General features: G+C 31.5%; 1 protein-coding gene across 2 annotated transcripts in view; it reads left to right on the plus strand.

Moving 5' to 3' along the window:
• Positions 1-24,820, plus strand: part of LOC127727873 (cysteine-rich secretory protein 2-like) — a 59,842-nt gene that overhangs the window by 17,282 nt on the left and 17,740 nt on the right. The window contains exons 1-4 of one of the 2 annotated variants that reach the window (XM_052235021.1): positions 9,651-9,833; positions 17,218-17,279; positions 20,942-21,041; positions 21,794-21,879. In XM_052235021.1, the coding sequence (XP_052090981.1) occupies positions 9,776-9,833; positions 17,218-17,279; positions 20,942-21,041; positions 21,794-21,879 (306 nt within the window). In that variant the 5' untranslated portion in view covers positions 9,651-9,775. Of the gene's footprint in view, positions 1-9,650; positions 9,834-17,217; positions 17,280-20,941; positions 21,042-21,793; positions 21,880-24,820 lie in introns of those variants that run through there. The other variant, XM_052235022.1, reaches the window with a different exon arrangement.

Raw genomic sequence — 24,820 nt, forward strand, 5'->3', positions numbered from 1 at the left:
GTTAAATGGTACAATTGAAGTCATTCCTTCGACAGTTTTACGGACGTCATCATGATTTGGTATACCTGTATGAAATATATGTGTCACATATACCGGTATTAGTCGAAGTCCCGTCCTCTTCTCCTCGATTGTTGCATCGGAAATGTTCACTCGAAAATACTTCCCTATTTTAAAGATCAGTCTGTACCTATCATTTCTTATACCTATACCAAACCAATTGCAACTAAAAATTTTAATTACAAACACATGTTGCAGGATCTCATTACAATATTGACGACTTCAAGTCTTAACGTCCTGATTGCACCTGTGCTAGTTCGCCATTCATATATAATCCGGCTGGCCACGTTTTTACCGGTGACCTAAACATTGTCAATAACACTTATCTGCGAAATGTGTTATCTAAAGGCCCGAAACATTGTGAGCCTTAATCCATCAATTGGAAACACAACTTCAAAATACTGATGGATTCAGTCGAGGATTATGCCAGGCAATGGGTTAAATACGAGAAAAAAGACGTTGATACTCTTTCTGAATGGATTAAGGATGAGGGGTCGTTGATACAAATCAGAATTAAGAAACTGAATGGATCTATATTTATACCCATGCTACATCAATTTTTGTGGACCCAAATGTTGCAAAACACTTGTCTTACCTCCATGACAAATATGTTGTTGTCCCCGCAGATAAAGCCCAAAACAACATCGTTTGTGTATGTAAATCACTTTATATAAACTGCTTGATAAATGAATTAGGTATAATTGACAATTCACTTGGAAACTTAACATATACCCCCACGACACTTACTAAAGATGAAATCCTGGATAATCATAGGTCTGTTTTATGTTCCTTTGGAATTCCAACCAAAGAACAGGTTGTTCCATTAAAAAGAATGGCCAAAGTAGATACAAGGGAGGGATAAATCCTACTTTGTAAAAAATCACTCTGATTCAAACAAAAAATTCTCTGAAACTGACATTATCAAGAGGCTGGATTTCTTGATTGACAACATGTTTGTTGCATTTGGAGGGCGTGTTTTCAACAAACAATCGGCATTCCCATTAAAACAAACTATTCCCCTCTTCTTGCCGACTTGTTTCTTTATTCATATTAGGCTGACTTCATACAGGAACTTCTTAGGAAGAAAGAAAAGAAGTTAGCCGTACCATTTAACTTTACTTTCCGCTATATAGATGATGTTCTCTCACTAAATCATTCTAAATTTGGTGTTTATGTTGAACGCATCTATCCCATCGAATTTGAGATAAAAGATACAAAAGATACAATCAAGTCTGCCTCATATCTTGACTTCCATCTAGAAATTGACAATGAGGGTCGGTTGAAAACAAAGCTTTACGACAAAAGAGATAATTTCAGCTTCCCAATTATGAACTTTCATTTTCTATGTAGCAACATTCCAGCAGCGCCTGCATACGGAGTATATATCTCCCAGTTGATAAGATATTCCCGGGCTTGTATTTCCTATCATGATTTCCTTGATAGAGGATTGCTGCTCACAAGGAAGCTATTTAACCCAGAGTTCCAAGTGGTGAAGCTGAAATCATCCCTTCGTAAGTTTTACGGACGCCATCACAAGTTTGTTGACCGTTATGGAATAACCGTTTCACAGATGATAGTGGATATGTCCAAATGTCGTAACTACAATCCCGTCCCCTTTTTTTCGAAAGTGACCTACCGAATAAGACTTATAACCGGATTTGCACTAACATTGGCAACACGACGGGTGCCACATATGGAGCAGGATTTGCTTACCCTTCTGGACCAACTGAGAACATCCCAGTTTTTGGTGGAGTTCGTGTTGCTCAGTCTTTAGTTTTCTATGTTGTGTTTTGTGTACTATTGTTTGTCTGTGGGTCTTTTTCTTTTTTAGCCATGGAGTTGTCAGTTTGTTTTCGACTTGTGAGTTTGAATGTCCCTCTCGTATATTTCGACTCTCTTTTAAAGTTTATCATCTATTTAAAACGCTCGGCGAGCCTCGCGTTTTTAATTTGAAAATTTAACTGTCTCGATTGAATAAATATCGTATCACACTTGATGCAGTTGTAGAATCTATATTTAACCTAAAAAAAAAATCTTAAACATTGGGATAATACCATTAACCGAAGTTGATTATTGCTTGTTCACGACTCCTTATGAAAAAATAATAATACTTTTTTTTTTGTAATGAATTTTGACTCAGTTTTTTCTACTGATTCTTATATCATAATTGCAAGTTATTTTGCTATGATTCGAAATCGGTTGTCTATCGTCCATTCGTCATCCGTAAAGTTTTCAAAGAATGTCTTTGAAACAACAGAACCAATATCACTAAAATGTGACATGATTGATGAATATGATGTCTAGAATTCGAAAATCTGACAGATTTTTTTTTTCAAAATGTCAAAATCCGTATGCTCTCTTTTTTGAAACACAAATATCAGACGACCCCTTATAGAAATTCGAAGTTATTGCCCTTGAAAGATGAGTTTTTATCAAGATATTTTTTGTTGTTGTCTTATCTAGAAAACTTTTATAGATAGACTGAACTGTAAACAGCAAATATGACCAGCATCACTAGATATACAAAAAAGTTTCATTGCCAAATCTATCAATTGACTCTTTACTGGAGTTTTTAGAAAATAACTGACATAATTTATACCAAACTTGGCATGAACGATCATTAATGTTTTTTTCAATTTCAGTTTGGGGATTATATTACGATCTTTCAACCGAATCGACCGCTGGAACATATTGTTAAAATGTAAATAATTGTCTAATATCTTGAAACTGCATGAGATAAAAAAAATCTGAGAGGAGCTTTTGACTGCTGTACCCCTATTTTTGACATTTTTACCTATTATGTATGTTTGTTTTGTTCACACATTGTTGTCAATATAATGGAATTGTATGCGACTGCCATACAAGTGAGAGGTTTAGCTAGCTGTACAACCAGGTTTAATCTACCATTTTTTTACTACATAATGAAATGCCTGTACCAAGTCAGGAATATGACAGTTGTTTTCCATTCGTTTGATGTGTTTGAGCTTTTGATTTTGCCATTTGATAAGGGACTTTCCGTTTTGAATTTTCTTGGAGTTTGGTATTTTTGTTATTTTACTTTTTGATATGCGTTTTATTAACTTTTAACTTTTTGGATATCATCTTGAAAACAACAAAATATATAGAGAACATGTAAATAGAAAATAATAAATCTTAAAAACGCTCATTAATGTATTATTCAACTTAATATGATTGGTAGTTATTAATTCATCATAATTGACAAAGGGGGTCTCAAATGTATTATTTCCTCAATTTGGCCTTTTACAGACTTTTTGTTATGGTAATCAAATATATGTTTCAGCAATAGTAATATTAAAAGTGTGGATCGACGACTTGGTCATCTATCCTTACTTTTCTCCTTAAGGATAATGAGCGAAAATTGGTTCTTATTTGTTCAAAGATTTCTGTGAAGAAGATTTATATAAAAAAAAAAAATCTTATGTGACGTGAAGGTGTGTGACATTTAGTAATATGGCTTGGTCCTTAACACAGACCAATGCGGAGTGAATCCCATATTGTTCTTTGCAGGAAAGTTAGAAATGTTAAATAATAATTAACAACCTTTAGTGCTAGTCAAGAGCTTCCACACATTTTGAAACAGGAGTGAGTAATTGACTTTTTTCAATTCTGTTCTAGAAAGTAATGAAAATGTAGTTCAAATTCTTGTACGACTTTGCCCCCAGCAGAGCTATAGAAAATCATTACTTTAACGGGTGTTACACGGACACTTAGATGATACACGGACACTTTTTAGTTGTTACACGGACACTTTTTATGAATAGAATCACTCGTGCATGATCAGTGAGTTCATGGGCACTTTAGATTGCAATTAGATTTGAACTTTTTGTTTCACCGACATATTTCCTGCCTTTTTTTATTAAAATATTTACGTTGCCATCAATAACTATATATTTTTTTTCAAACAATTCCAGTATATTACTATTCATATCAGCTCACTAAGGGATTGACCATTTAACTTCAAACGGAGGTTATGTTTTTTTCCTAAAAAAATATTCTGATCCCTAATTTTATGAGCAAAAATATATTGTGGTCAAGCAGATGACAAAATAATGTTCTGATGATTAATTCTCCGAATACCGAATATTATAGTGCTAATTTCGAAAAAAATATTTGTGTGATAGCGTTGAAAAACTAAATAATTTTCTTTCTAAAAAAAAGACATACCCCCCTTTTGAGGCTAAATGATCGGTCCGTAAATGTATTTTTTTTCAATATAATATATGGACATGAATAGTATTCTGGACAATGCTGAAAGTAAAGAAATGCTGGTAGCGACGTTTATATTTCAATAAAAAAGACAGGAAATAAATATATAAAAAAATCAAATCTAATCAAAAATCAACTCACCAATGCACGATTGATCCTATTATTAAAAGTGTCCGTGTAATACATGTTCAAATAGGCAGCAAATATTGAAGAAAATCATTCAACTTATGTCACCAATTTTGGACGGTCAGCTGTTATTGGATCATATTGTGACACGTGTTTAATCCTGATCAAAACTAGTAGAGAAATATAAAAACATATAAGCATGAACAATTTTTAAAAAATCCAAAATATGTGCCTATTTATATCTAATAACAAGACAAAATCCATTTTTCATAACATTTCATTCAATAATGAAATAGGAAATTCATTCTTTTTATACATTTATATTGTTATTGAATTCATATATATTGAATTCAAATATTTGGAAGCAAACGTGCGATTTTTATTATTTTTTAAGGAGAAATGGGGTAATGGAATGGCACATTCTGCATTTTTTCAACAAAAAAAGGATCAAGCCTGTTTATTTTAAAATTTATTTTACACCCCTCCCCCTTTTCCGTTTTTCCCCAAATAAAAATCAAATGTTAGCTTGCTTACTTCTGAAATCTTTTTCATATATTATTTACTTGCGAAGTTGCATTTAAAAAGTCTCAAATGTGTACGACATTCATCTTTTACTTGGCATGGTTCTTTTTGATAAAATTGTTAGATTCTTGAATTTCACGAGAAAAAAACTCTCGGCTGAAGGGAAGTGAAAAAAAAAAGTTTGTTTAAACTGTAACTTACATTAACTGGTATGTGGCCATTTAAGTTTCTAATCTCTGATCTGTTTAATTTTGCTACCTCTTCTAAATGCAAAATGTACTACTTCTTTCTTGAAACGTCGTACAAGTCAGATACAAAACAAAGGTAACAAAAAAACAGGCCGGTAACAAACTGCCGTATAGTTCTTCTGCACTTGTAGTCAGGTCAAGGTCCTCGGCTATCGCCTCGGACCTTCACCTGACTACTCGTGCAGAAAAACTATCCGGCAACGGTTGTTACCGGCCTGTTTCTTTGTTACCTTTGTATTGTATCTCATACATAGCGTATTTTTAAATAATCAAAATACATATAAACATTTGTATACAGCAAATGTTACAAATTATAATTTTAAATCAGTCTGCTATGTTTAAAGAGGGGCCTGATGGGTTATTTTCGTTCTTCGTGATCGGCGCATTTTCGCTATCGTGATCCGTTTTTCTAACAGATTTTTTTTTTTATATTTTCGTGATCCGTGATCATGGAAATTTATTTTCTGTGAATCGTGATTGACAAAAAAAATCAACTCGTGAATCGTGATGAGACCCCCCCCTCCCCCATAAGGCCCCTCTTTAATGTTCAAACAATATTTCTTCCATCTTCAAATAAAAAAGAATGTACCTAAGGTTGTGAAAACACTTGAAAGAAATTGTATGATCAAAATAACATATAGCTTTAAAAGTATGATACTAAAACTAGAACTTAAATATACTATTCAAAATGATACATCCGGGATATTTCTAGGTGTAATTAAAGATGCTTTTACGACATGAGTACAGGACTGATACGACAGGAACGCTTGATATGTCTACATCTATGCAAATGATCAATCAATATCTATTGTTTACATTCCTAATTTTTATCTTATACGGTAATATACAAATTTTAATGGATTCATGTTCTGCATGATGAGAATGATAAATGTTCAAATCGTTCTGTGTGGAAGGATCTTCTTTTAAAAAATCATCTTTACTCAAACGTCAATTCTACTGTATATATCGAATTTTCCGATACATGGCACTCGACTGTTTTATTAACTGATTTTTTTGGAATTTTTAATCGCAAAAACGGCAGAGTTATCAATTAAAAATAGCAAAACTAAGAAAAAAAACCAATAAAAACCATCAATAAATGTTAAGGCAGAGTCAAAATTTATGAATTAGAAAAACAGGAAAAAAGTAGTATAGTGAAAATAGCTCCCGAGACAAAGTCTTACATTGTTTTATCTGGTAAAGTACTATTATTCGATTGTTATAGAAAGGGAGTCTTAAGTGTTAAATCAGGATAATGAGTCAGAGTGCAAAATTTTCCAAATTATGTCTTTAAGTTGCACTTAAAACACCAATTTGATGAGCTCAAAATTTGTCCTATGACATAAAATTTTACCCTGGTGTATATCTTCAAAGTACACACGTAAAAAGATCAAATCAACACAGGGCGTTTTGTCAATTTTACAAAGGAAGGTCTCTCTTTGAAATAAATGAATACATTTTACATATGATAAGTTTAATCACATTGGTATTTGTGTTTCAAATACCCGAATGCGATCATTCTACTGCCTTTAATACTTCATCGTGAATATTCCATATAGTTTAATTTCACAAATCTAACAATCAGCGCTTTTAACAATGATTCAGGGTATGCATATCTAATTTTAATGTGAACAAAATTTTTGAGAAATACCATGGTCAAATCTAGAATTTAAAGTGTGTGAAAAATAAGCGTTAGGTCTGGGGATCGCCTTTTGGGATGCGCTAAACCCCACGCCACCGTCTAAATTGTCCCCGGAGTGCTGACATAATAGACCATTATGACACGATATGCAGCATCTCTGATTGATTCATTATGGATGAATTATTTTCTAAAGAATTTTTAAATATTATATTTATTCATATTACATTGTATATCAAAACATAAGAGACTATTGATGATAACAAGAAGTTTCCATGCATTTTCCCATGTACAATACTGGTTCTAGTATTTACACTCACCAGACCAGTAGCAAGTACTTCGTTACTGTCATGAAAAGACGGATTTTTTGTTATTAAAATTTGCCCGAATTTGGCTATGCTTTTTTGTCCATTTTCGGTTTATAAAAAACTCTTCATTTTTTATTAAGCCTCGAGCATCACTGAAGAGACATTTACTGTCGAAATGCGCACCTGGTGCCGAAAAATTGGTACATTTATGATATTAAACAGTTTTTGTAACTATGTATGGCATGATTTGCCTGTAGAATAGACGTAGTTCTACTGTGTTCATAATTACATTTAAACAGAATATTTTAACCCCGAGTAAGCTAAAATTTCCAGAAGATGTGGATCGGCACGACCCACCTAAAATTTTTAATATTTTTTTGTTTTTCTTTCACCTTTCACTAACAATTCGTACATATTTCAGTTACCACTTTGGCGAACTTTTAAGATATGTCAGGGTTAATGTAACAAAGCACCATAACCCAATACGGATCATTTGCATTGCAAACTTAAGTGCATAAGTCCCGTTCATGGCGAAATCGAATTCCCAACACGTACTAACCGTTCTCAGTTTGCAGAGTGCCGAGGTCATTGTGCGTTAAAAAGGCCTGTTACATCCCTTCAAAGGGATCCGTTAGTGAATTGTTGTAAAATTAAGTATCCAATGTTACCCAGTGCGATATTGTCTTCCAGTGACTGTTTACATGATCCACCGGTCTCCCCTTCCACTACTACTTCAGGTCATACTCATCAATATATATTTTGACATACATGTTCTGCATGGTCATGAATAAACAATATTTATACGTAAAGCACCACACGAACAATCTTTCTTTGCTGGTTTAGATGATTGTATGTTCTCAAGGAATATAAACGTCAGCGTTGGTCTTGAAACATTATTCAAATATTTTTCCGATGCTCATATCTACTTTCAATTAAAAAATAAATAGTTCTGTAAGTTATAACACAACAAAACTAACATATTAGTAGTCAAACTAATAACGGATGCGCTGCGTTAGTGTAAGATCAGTTCGTTTAATTGAAATTACAAATATTTGAGAATTAAAGTTGTGAGATTTCCTGGTCAGTGCCCTCGTGTATTGTCACAACAGAATAGTACCTGATGACTGATGTCGTAATGAAGACTGATTACTGGGTATGACAAAACATCTATTCATTACCTTAGAGTCACCAGGTGTGTATTTATTGATTAAATATAGGAAGTAAACCTGACTTCCAGAATATCAGAATACAATAACGATTGAAAGAAAACGTGACTAACACGTCAATAAGACAGCAACCCAACAACAAAAACCACGTTCAAGTTAGGAAATGTCCTGAATTATACGTTTTGTATATACCAAAAGAATATAAAAAAACAATCAGATATACACGCAGTGTGTGGGTTTTTTTTTATAATTGATTTCATTTATTTATTCATCTAGTTTAACGAATTGATATTTTCTTTGAAGTTTGCCTCCAATGTTTAGTATTAGCATCTGTCTAATAAATATCACGATTTCTTCAGTGAGATTTATATGTGTAGTATGTCATCATCTATGTACAATTCGATAAAGAAAAATTCCTCTGTTGTAAAAAGCAGAATGAAATTATTAATATTGTCCCTAGTTGAAAAACTCTTCCTCGAAATTTCGGGCCTAAAAGTACTTTTCATAAACCTTTCGATTACAATTATCGTAATCAGACTCATAAATCAATCAATCACAAATACTTGATTTGGTATTTCGAGCACAAATTTTGTACTCCATCTACCCCGTCTTTTGATTTTTGTTATCTAAATATCAATGTCCCACATATTGTTTTCTCTAAATATCCATGTCCCCCATCTTTTATTTTTGTTCTCTAAATATCCATGTCCTGATCTTTTGTTTTTTTGTCTCTAAATATCCTTATCCCCCATCTTTTGTTTTTTTTGTTCTCTAAAATATCGATGTCCCCCTTCTTTCTTTTATATCTAGATATCGATGTACCCTTTTTTCAAAAATGTCCAAAAATTCTAAACGTCCAAATACATTTTTTCCACTAGAATCAATTCATATACGAAAAGATCACAACTTTGTAAAATATGACCACAATTTATTTTATCATATCACGGATTAAATCTTTTCATTATTAAAATATATCACAGTCATTACAATGAAAAACAACCTTGAAGAGGATATTTGAAACTTCCATTTAGTATTCATTTTGTTTATCGCTGATGTTTATGATGGGTTAAGTCTGATAAAAACTCGCCAAAGAACCTGGCTAATAGAATGTATTAAATGAGAATCTATGTATAACATATGATAAAAAGCTAGAAAATATTTCTGCTTTTCACATTTAAGTCAATTAATTTCAGTATTATTGATACTGTATACCAAATTACAAGCAATCAGATACATTTTGTATCTGATATTGTAAAAAGTAAATTTCTGATACAGTTCGAGGCTATGAAACTATAACCACCCAAGCGTTGAACTATTGTATACATTGTGCAAGATGAATTTATACATATTACTATACAGCAAGTTTACTGTTTCATGTTGCATTGTCGGAAACGAGAGGGCGTGACCGTATAGGTTTTGAGTGGTATATAAAGATAAACAGCTAATGAACAAAATCAAACATACACCATATATCAATCAGGAATGTTTAGACAACTGGTCATCATCTATTTTGCCGTTATTTCTGAAATTCCGTTAAACGGTGAGTTTTCTGTTGTATATTTCTTATTTCAATTTATCAATTTTCAAGTTGTTTTTATGTTTTAATTATTAAACAAGTGCTCTCTTTAAAAAAGACTTTTAATTCACATAATGAATGGAATGTCATAATGAATAACGGTTACAAAATCATTGCCCAATAGTTAATATAAGACACGGGCTTGTATAATGATAATATATATCCATCCAGTGGACAGTAGTCCATAAGACCAGGTTTTTTTTCTAGATATTTTATGACTGTCAAGCGGACAGTTTTTCATAAGACAAAAATCTTCAGGATGGATTATGTCCGTCCAGTGGACAGTATCTCATAACACTTTTTTTCTGGATATTTTATGTCCACCTAACAGACATTATTCCATAAAACAAAGGCTTTTTCTTGATGTTTATGTTTGACCAGCGGACATTATTCCATAAAACAAGGAATTTTTCATAATATTTTGTTTTCCGAATACGTGTAGTATTTCATAAAACCAGGGCCTTTCCAGTCGATGATGTGTGTCCGTCCAGTGGACATTATTTTGAAAGACAAGGGTTATTTTCTGGATGTTTTATGTCCGACCAGCGGAAGAATTTCATAAAAATAAGGCATTTCGTGTATAATGTCCGTAGACAATGTTTCAAAAGGCGAGTTTTTTTCTTGATATCTTATGGTCGTGCAGATGACAGAATTTCAGAAAAACATGATATTTTGTTGTAATTTTAGTGCGTAGTAGTCCAAACGACCAGATTTTTGTATAATTAATTTACGTCCAGCGAACAGTATTCTATAAAATATTTCTTTTTCACCAGAAGAAATTTAAAGCATTTGGATTTGATTTAGTCGTTGATTGAACTGATTATCCCACCAAAGACAAGTCTGTTCTACAATTACTTCAGATTTTGTTGAATTTCATATAAGGAAACAAACTTCGACAGTTTTCTTAACCGGTAATCTAAAAATAGCAATTCACGGAAAGATCTTGCACCATTCACTGTGCCATTATTTCTTATGTTTTAAGTATTGATAAGATTACCAACATTTCTGCAATAAGTGCTTTTACTCCATAAGATTAGTCTTTAATTTTACAGAATATTTACACGCCTAAACACTAATCGTTTTTGCGGATAAATCCCCTTAAGTATTACAAAATGAACAAACTTCAATTACTCGCAAAAACTTTGTGTTCGTACTGGCCGACAAAGCAGTCAACAATGTGGTGGTGAAATGACGTAAATGCTACACGGAAGTTCTTAAGAATGAAATTATAAATTCTTCTACATTCATATCCGTGCGCTCCACAGAGAGTCATATAGTAAACAATCATATCATCACCACATATCATCTTAAGGCTTCTTCTGAACATTTGAAGCTCGTCACTATGAATTGTTTATCAAAACTACTAAAAAAAAAACGTAAGATACCGTTTCATTTCTGCCTCTTGTAAGTGTTCTACAATGATTCTCTTAGTGTTTTAACTAGTTCCATAACAACTATCAAAGAACTTATCATTAACTTTTGTAATTAAGCATATGTAAACAGTGGAAATAACTAATTTTGGAGTGTGACAAAATTTGGATGTTTTAAATAAATAACGTGCTTTTGATCCTCCTTTTAATTCGATGGACAGTTTTGACTTTTAAACTCGTTGCACTTCACTTCCACAAAATCTTTAAAAAAAAAATTCCTGTCTAACCAAAAAATTGTTTGAAAGATTTGATTGCAAATTATTTATTTGCTGCGTCTCATCTAAAGTCTTCTTCTGTGATGAGAAAGGTAAATATGCAATGTTTATAAATCCCAACTCGTTCGCCGCGTATGCCCGTGTCTGTGGTGACGTTTTGGATTTCAATGAAAGTAATCTATGTATTACTGGTAAATTAATATGTAAAGGTTTTCGTTACCACAAATTACTCGAAACCTTACCAATTGCGCCCCTTTAATAGCAGACGTGTTCCTGTACTCTAACGAATCATAGTGTATTGCAAAGCTCAGTAAAGACCCGTATAAATTCACTTTAATTTATAAATTCAACCACACTTATCGTTATCATGATGATATTTCAATATATATAATAATCAAGAATTCTCTAAATATACTGCCGAAATTTACCTAAAGGAACTTACGTCAGACTTATAAATCAATCAATCACAAATACTTGATCCCGGATAACTTATTGATCATTTATATACACTTATTCTAAAAGGATACCAAATCATTACTGTTATTAGATCTTTGAATATTGTTTTTATCGGTATAAATACTGATTTTGTTATCAATAAATTAAAACCCAACTGAATATTATCATTAACCACATATGTTCATTCACGGGTCCTACAATCTGTCGATACCTATATTTTGACATTTCACAAGGGCAATTTTTTCTCTGAGTGTTAATATCGTCTTCACACTAATTCCATTGAAAGTTGGATATGCACTGATTGATATTTTAGTTTAAGATACTAGTACAGGATTTTCTTATAAGTTGTTATTGGCTATGACCTAGTTTTCAGCAACTGCGATTACTCTCATATCTGTTATTTTTGTTTATTGTGTTTTTAATTAGTGCTTAGTGTTAGTTATTTTTTGTGCTTTGTATCGATCTTATGAGTTAATCCCTTTTCAACTGATTTTATAGCTTGTTCTTATGTTGTGCTTTTACACAACTGTTCAAGGTTAGGGGGAGGGTTAGTCGCCCGCAAACATGTGTTACATCGCCACATTCTGTATGTGCTTATCCTAAGTCAGGAGCCTGTAATTCACTAGTTGTCGTTTGTTGTTGCATATCATATTTGTTTTTCGTTTATTGTTTTGTACATAATTCAGGTCGTTAGTTTTCTCATTTGAATGGTTTTATATTTGTCATTTCGGGGCCTTTTATAGCTTGCTATGCGGTATTGGTTGATGATTGTTGAAGGTGGTGAACTATAGTTGCTAATCTTCTACGTCATTTTGGTCTCTGGTAGAGAGTTGTCTCATTGGCAATAACACCACATGTACTTATTTTCATATGCAAGTTGTACACAAAATATACAAAACAGTTTCGGTTTGGCTTGAACAATTTCATTCGTATCCACTTTTCGGGTATTAAAAATTTGCCACTCTATATCAAAATTCCAGTCTAGTTTCAGTCCAGTTTGCATACATGTTCCAAAATAGACTACCATGTTAGAAACTTGAAGAACTCGCATAAAGATGAAATTTTCTGAATTTTGGTAAAAATTGAAAGTTTCTTATGAAATAAATCAGAGGGAATTTAATCAAAAACTACTGGTCAGTAACCAATTACTTGGTTTTGTGGATATGCATTTTTAAGAACAAGTCGAAAACCAGATAATCAAACCTCACTATTTCGTCCGGCTCTCTATGCGTGTAATTGTGACCGTCAAATCTGTCAGAATAGAGATGATATAGTAACGTTTGGTGTGTTATTTGACTCTAAAGGATAAGACCACAGTTTGCCCCTTGAATATGAAAATCAAAAAGACTTATAAATCAACCAGATAGCAGCGTTCAGATGATTATTATACATTAGTTTGTCGGACACCAGTATTCATATTTTTGATTTTTGTTTCACATATTTGCATCAGGTTCCAAATTTGTTAAATTTAGTGCAAATACTGCACACACAAAAAAACTCTATCAAAATAGCCTCATTTTGATCTTGATATTAATATTTAAAAACTTGAAAAGATGCTATGCTGAAAGATGAATTTTAAAAAGATTTGAATGTGTGTAAAAAACAGTTTTGGGTAAAGACTTGGCTAACAACTATTTTGTCGAAAAAACTATGAGTAAAATTCACATTTTCAGTCAAATATATACGAAAGCCCATTAGGGTCACAAAAAAAAATATTTATCTCGTAATTATCATTTCAATATGTTTAAGAAAATGTAGTAGTGACCGTTTAACAGTAAAAGTGTCCGGATTTTATTTACTTGTTCATTTATCAATACAATGAACATGATTTTGAAAGGTTCGAGTTATTTTTTAGTTTTGAAATTTTAGGAGTCAAATCATTGCTGTTACCATAGCTCCTCTTTCATAAAAAAACTAAAAATTGTAAAATACAATTACTATTAACATAACGACTGTTTATTATTTCTACACAGATGAAAATCAATAGTCAAGGTTCTGCCAAATTTTGGCATTTCCTGCTGAATTTTACGGCTGAACAATCTACGAAAACTAAATTTTGAACCAAAACTTATTCAACTTTATTTAAGTACATAGATTCAACATTTGATTATGCAAGTCTAGGACAAATGGAGTTAATAAAATTGAGAATGGAAACGGAAAATGTGTCAAAGAGACAACTACCCGACCAAAGAGCAGAAAACAACCCAACTATTGGGTCTTTTCACAGCGAGAAAATCCTGCACCCGGAGTCGGAGTTCAGCTGGCCCCTTAGCTTTAATGTATACTATTTCAGAATTAAATTTGTTTTCAGGGTCGATTTAGCTCCAGATCTTTACTTCTCTACTTGATTATCAAAATATTAATAAGTTTTACTAGAAATGAAAAGTCACTGGTATCTTCATCAATAATTTGCTTTACTAAGAATTAGTCAACTAAATAATGTGTCGGGACAACTGCAGTTTGGGAGTTTGGGTGTTGTCTTAATGAATGTCGATTTGTCAATATGAGTACGATAATTAGAAAATAAAATCTGCATTGTATTTCTAGTACATCAATGTTAAATAATATTAGCTGAGTACTGAATACCCTATCATTTACCTTCTGTTGCAACTTTTCATTAAAGTAAAAGTGCTTGCATTATATTTATGAAGTTAAAGTCAATTGATACTTTTCAATAGAAAACCTTCACAGAAGAATTACTTAATCTATCCAATACAAATTTTAAATCATTTTCTGTCAAGGTCCTGTGATTATCCATTAATCCCTACAGAGGGCATATAATGTCAGTAGTTCAAAATTATCATCCTCAATTTATTTTCTAATCGCAGCAATTTATTTCGAGTCTTGCTCTAATGAATGTCTGACTGTATTAATATTACCATTTGGGTTGTGTAGGTATATATATTGCCAAAAGGGAGTAAAGGACATCGCTGTCATATTGACGTATAGCCCAAATTTCCTTCCTTCATGCTTAAAACTCATCCTTTATTTTTATTCTTTTCAGTGTAATGTAATTTTGTTGTCAAACCATCTCCACCATCCAATCCCCCTTTTTGTTTTAATGTTGTTACCCTCATTTACATATGTTCATTTTATTAGAAGCATCATTTTTAAAAACGAAAATGGCCATTGCTCATAATTTACTCTATGAGTTTAAATCGTAATTAGTATTTAACTTTTTTCATAAAACTATGATTGCCTACAGATTTTTATCAACTAGCTCGATAGATCAAGAACATTTTATTAATTTAAAAAAATAAATAAAAAGGAAACAAAAATTTCATTTATATTGAAATTTTGCAAAATCTCTGTTCTGTTCTTCAAGTAAGGCCATTTTTATTTTATATATTGTGAAATAAATGTAAAATTTTCAATAGTCTGGCTCAACTTCAAACTTTTAAGAGGTATTTTATCAATGTAACGTCATGCCTTCTGAAAATGGTGAAAAATCTTTTGATATTAATAATAGATGATGTGTGGATAAGTCAACAAGACAGCTACCCAACGACAAACAAAATTGCAAAAGATATCAAGGGTCAACAAGTAGTATTCAAAAATATACAGGTGCCTTTACAAAATGTCAAGGTCTACATTATTCAGATTTCGAAATTTTAACTCCAATAAGATATAAAACGAACAGAAATATACTAGATGCATTTGAAACCAGGAACTATTATAACTGTTAAATTATATATTAGACCCACGTGAAACCGGGAAAGGCGATTTTTATAATCAAACTTAGCATTCTAACTTTAGAAGACATTTCGTTGACACTTTACAGATGCTTATTCCTTACTGTTTTACGTTTTAAAATTTTGCTTATCAATTGGAAAAATCTACAAGGTACACGGATATACCATTTACGTATAGAATTCAAACTATTTGATTTGATTTTCAAACCGTATTAAATAATAAAAATGAACAGGAAATGAGAACAGAGATATCCTAAATAAACCAACGCCTACAAAACTAATTCAAATGCTAATTATTTTCATACTAACATCTATTGGATTGCCTGTAAATAAGATATTAAACAAATACACTGTCTAATAAAAAATGGCTGACATGGACTGTTGTAGAAATGTGTTGTATCGGGAAGTTTTGATGTTACTTAATTTCTGAACAAGTCTTTAAAAAAACTTTCTCCTCACAGCCAAATGGAAGAATAATATACCACAAATGAGGGGAAGTTATTGTCTCTAAATTACTGAAAGCACTGAATTCAAACTATGGAAACAATATATTTCCGTTTGTCATAAATTCAGCTAGCCATGTATTATAACTGCAAAATACAAGTTAAGCGTATTTTACTATATGCTCAAATTACTTCACTGAATAAAACACATTTCATACTTTTGTATCTTTTAAATCGATAACTGAAAATAAATTCTAGCATCGTCATTTTCATTTTTCAACATCGAATTATAACGTTTTAACAAAAATGAAATATTGAAACGATCACTTCGCATGACACCCGTTTTTTGTATAAACATGAGATATAAGCTTGTTTTTTTATTATGAAAAGAACACTAAAAATAAAAATGACAGATGTGGAATGATTGCCAGTGAGATAAATATGTACCAAAGTCCAAAAGACAAGGATATAAAGAACAATTGTGTTTTATTTTTGTCGTTGTGCTGCTGTCTCATTGATGTGTATCCTATATCTTTTATACTCGTACATCCGGTTTAAAAAAAATAACAAGTAATACAGTCATATGAATTGAAATGTCAACGAACTTAGGACTATATCCCACAACTATGTAAGAGGATTGTAATAAGGAAAAGAAAATTAGTTCAAAATCAAATTTCTCACAGAATACAACGAAGTGTGACACAAAATACATTACAGCGTTAAATTAACTTCAAATTTTAAATGAATATGCATTTTCTTGTTACACATTTCAATTTAATTTTTTTTCTTCAAAATATGTGAATATCGGTTTGTAATCTTTTTGGCACTTGAAATAATTTGTAACTCTTTATGCTCTTCACTTTTTGAAATAGCCCAAAGTTCGAATCTTTACTGAGCTTTCTTGTTCTAGCACGAGGTAATTAATTCATGTTTCCAATGTAGATACATTGAAGACGAGACGCCCCTTTTTAATTAAATCCGATTTATTTATTAATATTTTTTTCAGCTTAAATGATACATATTTATGTTTGGATCGTCATTCATAATTAAACAAATACATAAGCGATACACGTATTACATAATTATTTGATAAATCTTTATTCCATTTACAGGACGAAGTATTGATGGAAATGACGACTTTGTTGAAGAGTTACATACTAGACATAAACGATCTGTAAGTTATGCATGTGTGATTTCAATTGGATGTACATAAAATAATAATCTTATGAAAGAGTTGAAAATATTAGTAATAAAATGGACAGCGTTTGCATTGCCATTGTTCATTTTGATATCTCCAGTAAAAACTTTTATAAATAAGACAAAGCTGTGAGGGTGATAGAGAAGATCGTTACCCCTCGAAAAACTATTGTCAAGTTTGGCGAGCAGATTTTTACACCGATATAGCTTTGTCGATTGAGGCAAAGCCAAGGTTGACGTAAAAACATCGAGGGGTAACAATCTAATTTGTTATTTCACCCTCTCAGATGTGTTATTCAATCTATTTTACTTAATGTTCCATATTATTGTCTTTCAAATTTTAAAATGAAAATAATATACTATGATCTCATAAACATAACAACTATCCGTATTTTATAAGAAAACAAATAATCAAGCGTCTCCGTGAAGGGTAATAGAATATAAGCCATTGGATAGATTAGAATATCTTCCTCGTATTAACCAATCAAAATTTGGCATTTTAACGTGACGTTAAATAAAAAATCGCGATTTCAAGATAATCAGATAGATATTTTTCTTAATATATTTGATTTGAAAATACATATGCGACAGTAATGGAAACTTGTGTAAAGTCTTTTTGCAGCCAACCAAATCACACTTAAAAAATATACGTATTTTATAATACAACAAAAGGGTCTGTATCTGATTTTAGAGTACCATTTCAACTAAATAGCTTTTGCTATAAGAATGTGTATCAATTCTGCAAAGTATTGACCAAATACTGTCTGTTTTGTTTTTGCAAGTTAGCATTTGATAGAAAACTTATTATGAGACAAAAAGGCACATACGTGACACGTAGAAGTTCAAAATTTCATTTCCGTTTAAATAATTACTAGTACAAGTTTTTTATGATAAAAAAATGTGGTATATTTTTACTTGGCAGAGTGCCTACTCATAGATCGTACAGTAAACAATAGTTGAAGGGTTAAATAGTGTATCAAGTTGATTGTCAAATGACTACAGAACTATACTAATATGTTAATCAATTCTGAATAACCATCATACAAATAATCATCTTTAATGAACAGTAAGAAACATTCACGAACAATTTAACATTTGAAAATGGTTGATATTACATGTATTTATGGCGACTTATTGGTCCGATTGGCCGGGTGTAAGTTCATATTGCTCGTATACTTTGTAATTTGCACATATATTTACACATGTCACTATAATTATTCACTTACCTACTGACTTACACTAGGTATTTCCTTAATTTAAAATAATTTCCCAAATTTTATAACAGCAAATTTTATTCAAACGATATCTGTATTTTCATGCCAGTATTTCGGTACTGGCTACTGGGCTGGTGTTGCCCTCGTTATAAAATACGTTCTCTCAATTTCATTCTGACCATTGAAGTATTATATTGACTTCTAGTATATGATTTCCATGCTAAGGAGATAAAACCAAAAAGCTATAGGTTACAATTCCGTAAGGGGATGTTAACCGTAGGTTTTGATAATTTTCAATCTATATCTACGCCTCGTCGGACCTTTTTTTTAATACTTTTAATACTCTTGGGAAAAAATCGCTGATTGAGGATTGGTTGATAGTTTCTGTTAAATAAATTCATAACGATTTTGGATTTAGAGGACGATAAAGAGTTTGTCAACTGATGCATTGTTTTTGTCGTTAGGTTGCTGTCTCATTGACGATTCCTAAATTTATCATTTATTGGTATATAATTTAGTATATATAGGTTAGACCCCCCCCCCCCTCCCCCACTTCAAAAAAAAAGATATTATTCAGGATACACGAAAGCGACACACAATCATCTGATTTATAGTTTGTATTAGTCTTGATGCAAATTTGTACATTTTTGTGTATTTGTTTTATAGTTCCCAACTTGCATGTGTTTAACCTCAATTAATTTAGATTAAATCAAACGCAAAAAGCGCGGAATTTGCTGTCTTGATAATATCAGTTTTTCTGTCCGTATTTCTCCCAAAATATAATTAGGAGCAATTGAAATACAAATGTATACGATACAATATCACTGTTTGTAGATGTAGTTTAAAGTAAATGAAACAGTGCTGATTTATTATTACCGACAAGGGTCAAGTTTGCCTTAGATCGCTACTATAAAGAAATTGTCGAAAGACCCCTCTTAAAATAATGGTCGAAATACTTTGTTATTTTTATCGGGTGACAGTTTAAACGATATGCCATGTCTTAATAAAATAGTTTTAACGTATTGACAAGCGATTTTTTTCTGACATTTGACAAATATGATTTGTACTTATTTCATTTTCAATTCTGCTTTCTCATTTATTCAGATGACAGCGATTTACTGTAAATTTTTAATAACCCGCTATTATTATGATTACGTGTCACTGAAATAATGGTGATTTCAAAATCAAAATTACTAGACATTCATACCTGATTTCATAAATACTTTTATTTGTGAAACGTAATAAAAGACATAAGTGAAGGATACAGTAATGTCGGTACCATTTATAAAGTAATGTCGATTCAAATGACAAAACAATGTAAAAAAATAGATCTCATCATGACAAAACGCATAGAACGAATTTCATATTAATTGAATGCATTTTAATACACACAATATTATATTTAAAAAGAATATGAATATATTAAATATGACTTGGTCTTAATGATGGGGCCATTGTTTTTAAAGACAAAAAAAAAAAAAAAAAAACCAATTAAAGTTAAAGACCCTTTGACATTGAGTTTCATTATATCTTATGATGCTCATTTCACATGGACGCATTGTCACTTAAACAAGTTCCGTATACTCTTGTATCAACAATTTAAAGTATAGATTTGACTTTCAGTCCGTTCTGTCAGTTAACGATTTAAAAATTGAGGTCTCGCATATAATCAAGATGTAAACTGTAATAAAAGACATTTTTTTATTTTTTAATTTCATATTGACTTTTTACATGCAATATGTTTTTTTTCGAAGGTAATCACGATGCTAGTCACAACACTGTATAATTCTAAATATATATATTTCCTTGTCTAAATAAATTCATTAATTGTGTATCAAAACACATTTTTACCAAGAGCTTTATTTATGTGTGAATATATTTATCTATATTGTTATCATATTTTAGAGAGAAACCGTACTATAGTGATATTTCTGTATTTATATTGCAATTGCAATTATATTATAGCTGACTTTTGGGGTTCTTATAATCTCAAGTCGTTCAGGGTTCATGATATTATTTAAACACCCAACTTGTGGAGCAATATAGTATAAGTAAGTACTGTGGCACAAACTATTTGAAATGTACATACTGGGATATTCAACAGTGTATAACTTCAAATCAACCAATCAGATTACTTGAAATCCAAAAAAAAACATGAATATTCAACAATATGTCGATATTGTATAGAAACGTTTACTGGCGTTGTCAGTTTGTTTTCGATCTATGAGTTTGACTGTCCCTCTGGTATCTTTCGTCCTTCTTTTACTAGTAACAAACTTTCAATATAATCAATAGTTAGAAAAGACTGTTTTGTCTTTTTATTTCTTTTTTATTATTACACATCTTTATTTAACAATTTAAATATATACACAATAAAGAGGCTAACACATACTTATCAGTTGTATTTAAACTGTATCGTTCACAGGCAAGCTGCAATACCACGCCATCTCTGAAAAAATATAAAATATATGTTGAACACACTGCATGTATAGCTCCATCATCTGAAGCCAACTTGACAACTGCAGGTAAATAATGTTGAAGATATATGAATACACACTTGATTTTGAAAAAAAATCCTCAAATTTAAAGTATTATTGAAAATATGTAACAGACAGTTGATGGCATAAGTAAGTAAGTAAGTATTCAGAAATTCCATGGAGATAAGGACAAAACATTGAACTATCTTCAATTACAGCATAAATTCATAACAAATTAGAAATGAACCATTACAGAAACGGTTCAGTGAATAACAAAATTATCAAAGATACAACGATTGAGGCAAATTATCACTGAACTGAAAACAGCTCGTATTTAAAATCTCATTTATTTTTTCTTCAAACTAAGTGATCGTGAAAAGTTGATTTAGTCCTCTTAATATGCATTTATAACGATGACATAACAAGATATTTAAATGCCAAAATTACAATGGCGAAAGAAGATCCAAAATAAAAACAAAAGTAACAAATGCAGACTAAAAAACTCCAAACTAACTACCCCATAGAATAAAGAGGAAGAGCATACAAACGAAAAATTGTAAGTCGTATAAAACAGACAACCCCATTGCGGAAAAGAAAAACGGCCAAATGTCAAACAGCACAAAAACATTAGACAGAATACTTAAGATTGCACAAAACGAACCCCATCAGAACACCGGGGTGAATTCAGATGCTCAGAAAAAATCAGCATTTTCTGCTCCACTTATGGCACCCGTTGTGTCAAAGTTTCAAATAGTTTAGATATGTTATTCGCAAATATAATTAGTATTCTTCCTTTACAGGAGTATCAGATGCTGAAATAATAGAGATAGTCAATTCACACAATACATACAGATCTGGTACACAGGCTACCGACATGATGAAAATGGTAAATATAAAAAGTGGTTAACGATTAAACTTATTTAAGGTTAAAAGTTTAAGCTTGGCTTGAAATAATTCAATATTTTCTCGTACTTTTACAATTGGTAGATAATTGTTGACGGTTTCCATTATAATCAGGGTATAACATATCTTTTTTAATCAATGTAGAAGGATACTAAATCAACTTTTAACAATCTAAATATCCTACAGACAACACATTTAAGTCAAAATAGATGTGAACATGTATACAATCTAACAAGAAATAACAATGATTGAATACAAAACCAAGGAAGATCGCCAAAAAAAAAAATTGAAATAAAGCGTCATTTGATCCTGCTCCAAACGTGTAAGCCACTGCTATTAAAATAGAATAGTTACCCCCTGACAACGACTTACAATACGGGTATTTTTCATATGTTCTTCAGCTTTAATGTGCAAGATTAAAAGGTCAAACGGTCGCTCTTTATGGCGAAAAAACAAAAGATTTTCAACGAATCTGTCAAAGTATCCTGATAGAGCGAGTTTGTCAGCTTAGTATACACTTAATAAATATACAATGAACGAATTTTTAACTAAATACCCCATAAACCCGGAAATATGGTCATTACTGTCTTAATTTATTATATTCAATCTTTTGGTTTTTGTATATTCCCCTATTAAGTATCGAAGTGTTTATCACCTGAATACTAATTAAAGCATTCTATATTTTTCTAAACATCCAGAAACACGAACATGCAAGCGCTGGTTTGAAGTACACTTCAGAGTACTTCGACACCACAGTTATTCAGAAGGGATCGGTGGTTGTTGGAAAAAGAAAGGAGACGTCATACTTTATTTTTCTTATTTTTAGTTTATATGAAGTAACCAGTATAAAACACCATCATGATTTAAGCGCCCACAGTTCGTATTTATTAAAGACCTTTGACTATGTACCATGTTGACAGTGTACGCATTAAAAGAGATGTGGTATATACAATCAAACTTCACCCAACTTTAAAATAGGTTCAAAAAAAAAAACCAACCATAATAAAACATTTTTAGTAACCTATTTCTTTTATCTTATTTATGAATATATTTATTAATAATATTACATTTAGTTTGTTTGTATTACTTGTCTCCCCTTAAAATTAACACACCGGGATATGACAGCTTTTTCTTCTAAAAAGGAATAAAATGTTCTTTTTGTGATTCGACGTCTTAATTCTGTTTCATTTTGTGGCCTTTACTCCAAGGAAAGTACTAGATGCAATAGACATTTCATGTGTAAATGTGAGTGAAGGGTGATGCAAGTTATATGTTCTGAAGAAATGCTTGATTTTCCAATTTTGGAAGAAATGCTTGATTTCCCATTTTGTTCTATTGACGATATTAAAGCCGTTACCTTTATTTACACATTGATACCTTTTGGGTAATCATAGACCTCAACAAAACAGGCCAATTAGCAGTTTACTAGTATAATAGTTGTAAGTGTTTTAAAACTTTGGTCCTACAGGGGTTTGGACGCCATATTGGTATTACTCCAAAATTTCTATTGACTACGGTCAAACCCAAGTATATTGTTAAAAAAAATTATTATGTTCAAATGTTACAGATCACCCCCAATTTTTGGTGGGGTTCGTGTTGCTTAGTCTTTAGTTTTCTATGTTGTGTCATCTGTACTATTATTTGTCTGTTTGTCTTTTTATTTTTGGCCATGGCGTTGTCAGTTTGTTTTCGATCTATGAGTTTGACTGTCCCTCTGGTATCTTTCGTCCCTCTTTTACATGCTTTATTCATTTATTTCATATAGTTGAAAATATTGCATAGTCCTTGTGGTTGTTTTTAAGACACAAATCAGTTGTTAAAATTAAATAAAATATGATGGCCATCTTTACTTCTGATGTATTTTTTTACTTTTTTCAGTAAAAAAATTTAATATCCATATTGTTATTTAGAAGCTAAAGTAAAGATTTGTAGGAAAGGCAAATCTATGTTCTACAATGTGAGCCTCTCGGGCCTCACTTTAAACATCTGCTGAATCAAACAAATTTCAGGAGCCTGTAATTCACTGGTTGTCGTTTGTTGCTGTATATCATATTTGTTTTTCGTTCATTAATTTGTACATATATCAGGCCATTAGTTTTCTCGTTTGAATTGTTTTACATTTGTCATTTTGGGGCCTTTTATGCTGAAAATACGGTGTAGGTTTTGCTCATTGCTGAAGACCGTACGGTGACCTATAGCTTTCTATATTATTTGGTCTCTGGTGGTGGGTTGTCTCATTGGCAAGTATACTACATCTTCTTATTTTTATATACAATACGGTAATAAGAACTTTCTGAAAATTTCAATGCAGGTTTTATTTTAATTGTTTTTGACACAAAACCATTTCTCCGAATAGGTAGAAATTAGACCCGATATTGTTGCTCTCTCTCTCTCTCTCTCTCTCTCTCTCTCGTAGTAGTAGTAGTAGTAGTAGTAGTAGTAGTAGTAGGATACAAACACTACGAGAGAGAGAGAGAGAGAGAGAGAGAGAGAATTTTCGTATACAAAATGCAAAAACATCCGACCATTGCTCTTACAAAAATAAAACAAATGAATTTAAACATGTTGCTCATAAGAAGTAATTTTGTCATACCGGTGTTAGGTAACGCTTGTAGACAATAAACTCTTCACAAATACCATGGTAAGTGAAAACATCTATTAAAAGATGGCCATGAATTTTGAAAAATGGTATATTTTTTTTACAAATTGATCGCATGTTTGAAAAATGGGACAGTTGGTACTACTTCTAATTCAGTCATAGCCACGCGTTTTCCTAAAAAAGCCATTGATATTAAAGATACTTATCGCTCATAATTATATAAATTTTCCAACCAGAAAAAAAAAACCAAAAACAAAAACAAAAACCGCACCAGATACTCTATTCATTAAATATTTCCATTATCACTGTGCATAAAGATAGGAAC

Source organism: Mytilus californianus, unplaced genomic scaffold, assembly GCF_021869535.1.
Source record: "Mytilus californianus isolate M0D057914Y unplaced genomic scaffold, xbMytCali1.0.p SCAF_2, whole genome shotgun sequence".
Lineage (NCBI taxonomy): Eukaryota > Metazoa > Mollusca > Bivalvia > Mytilida > Mytilidae > Mytilus > Mytilus californianus.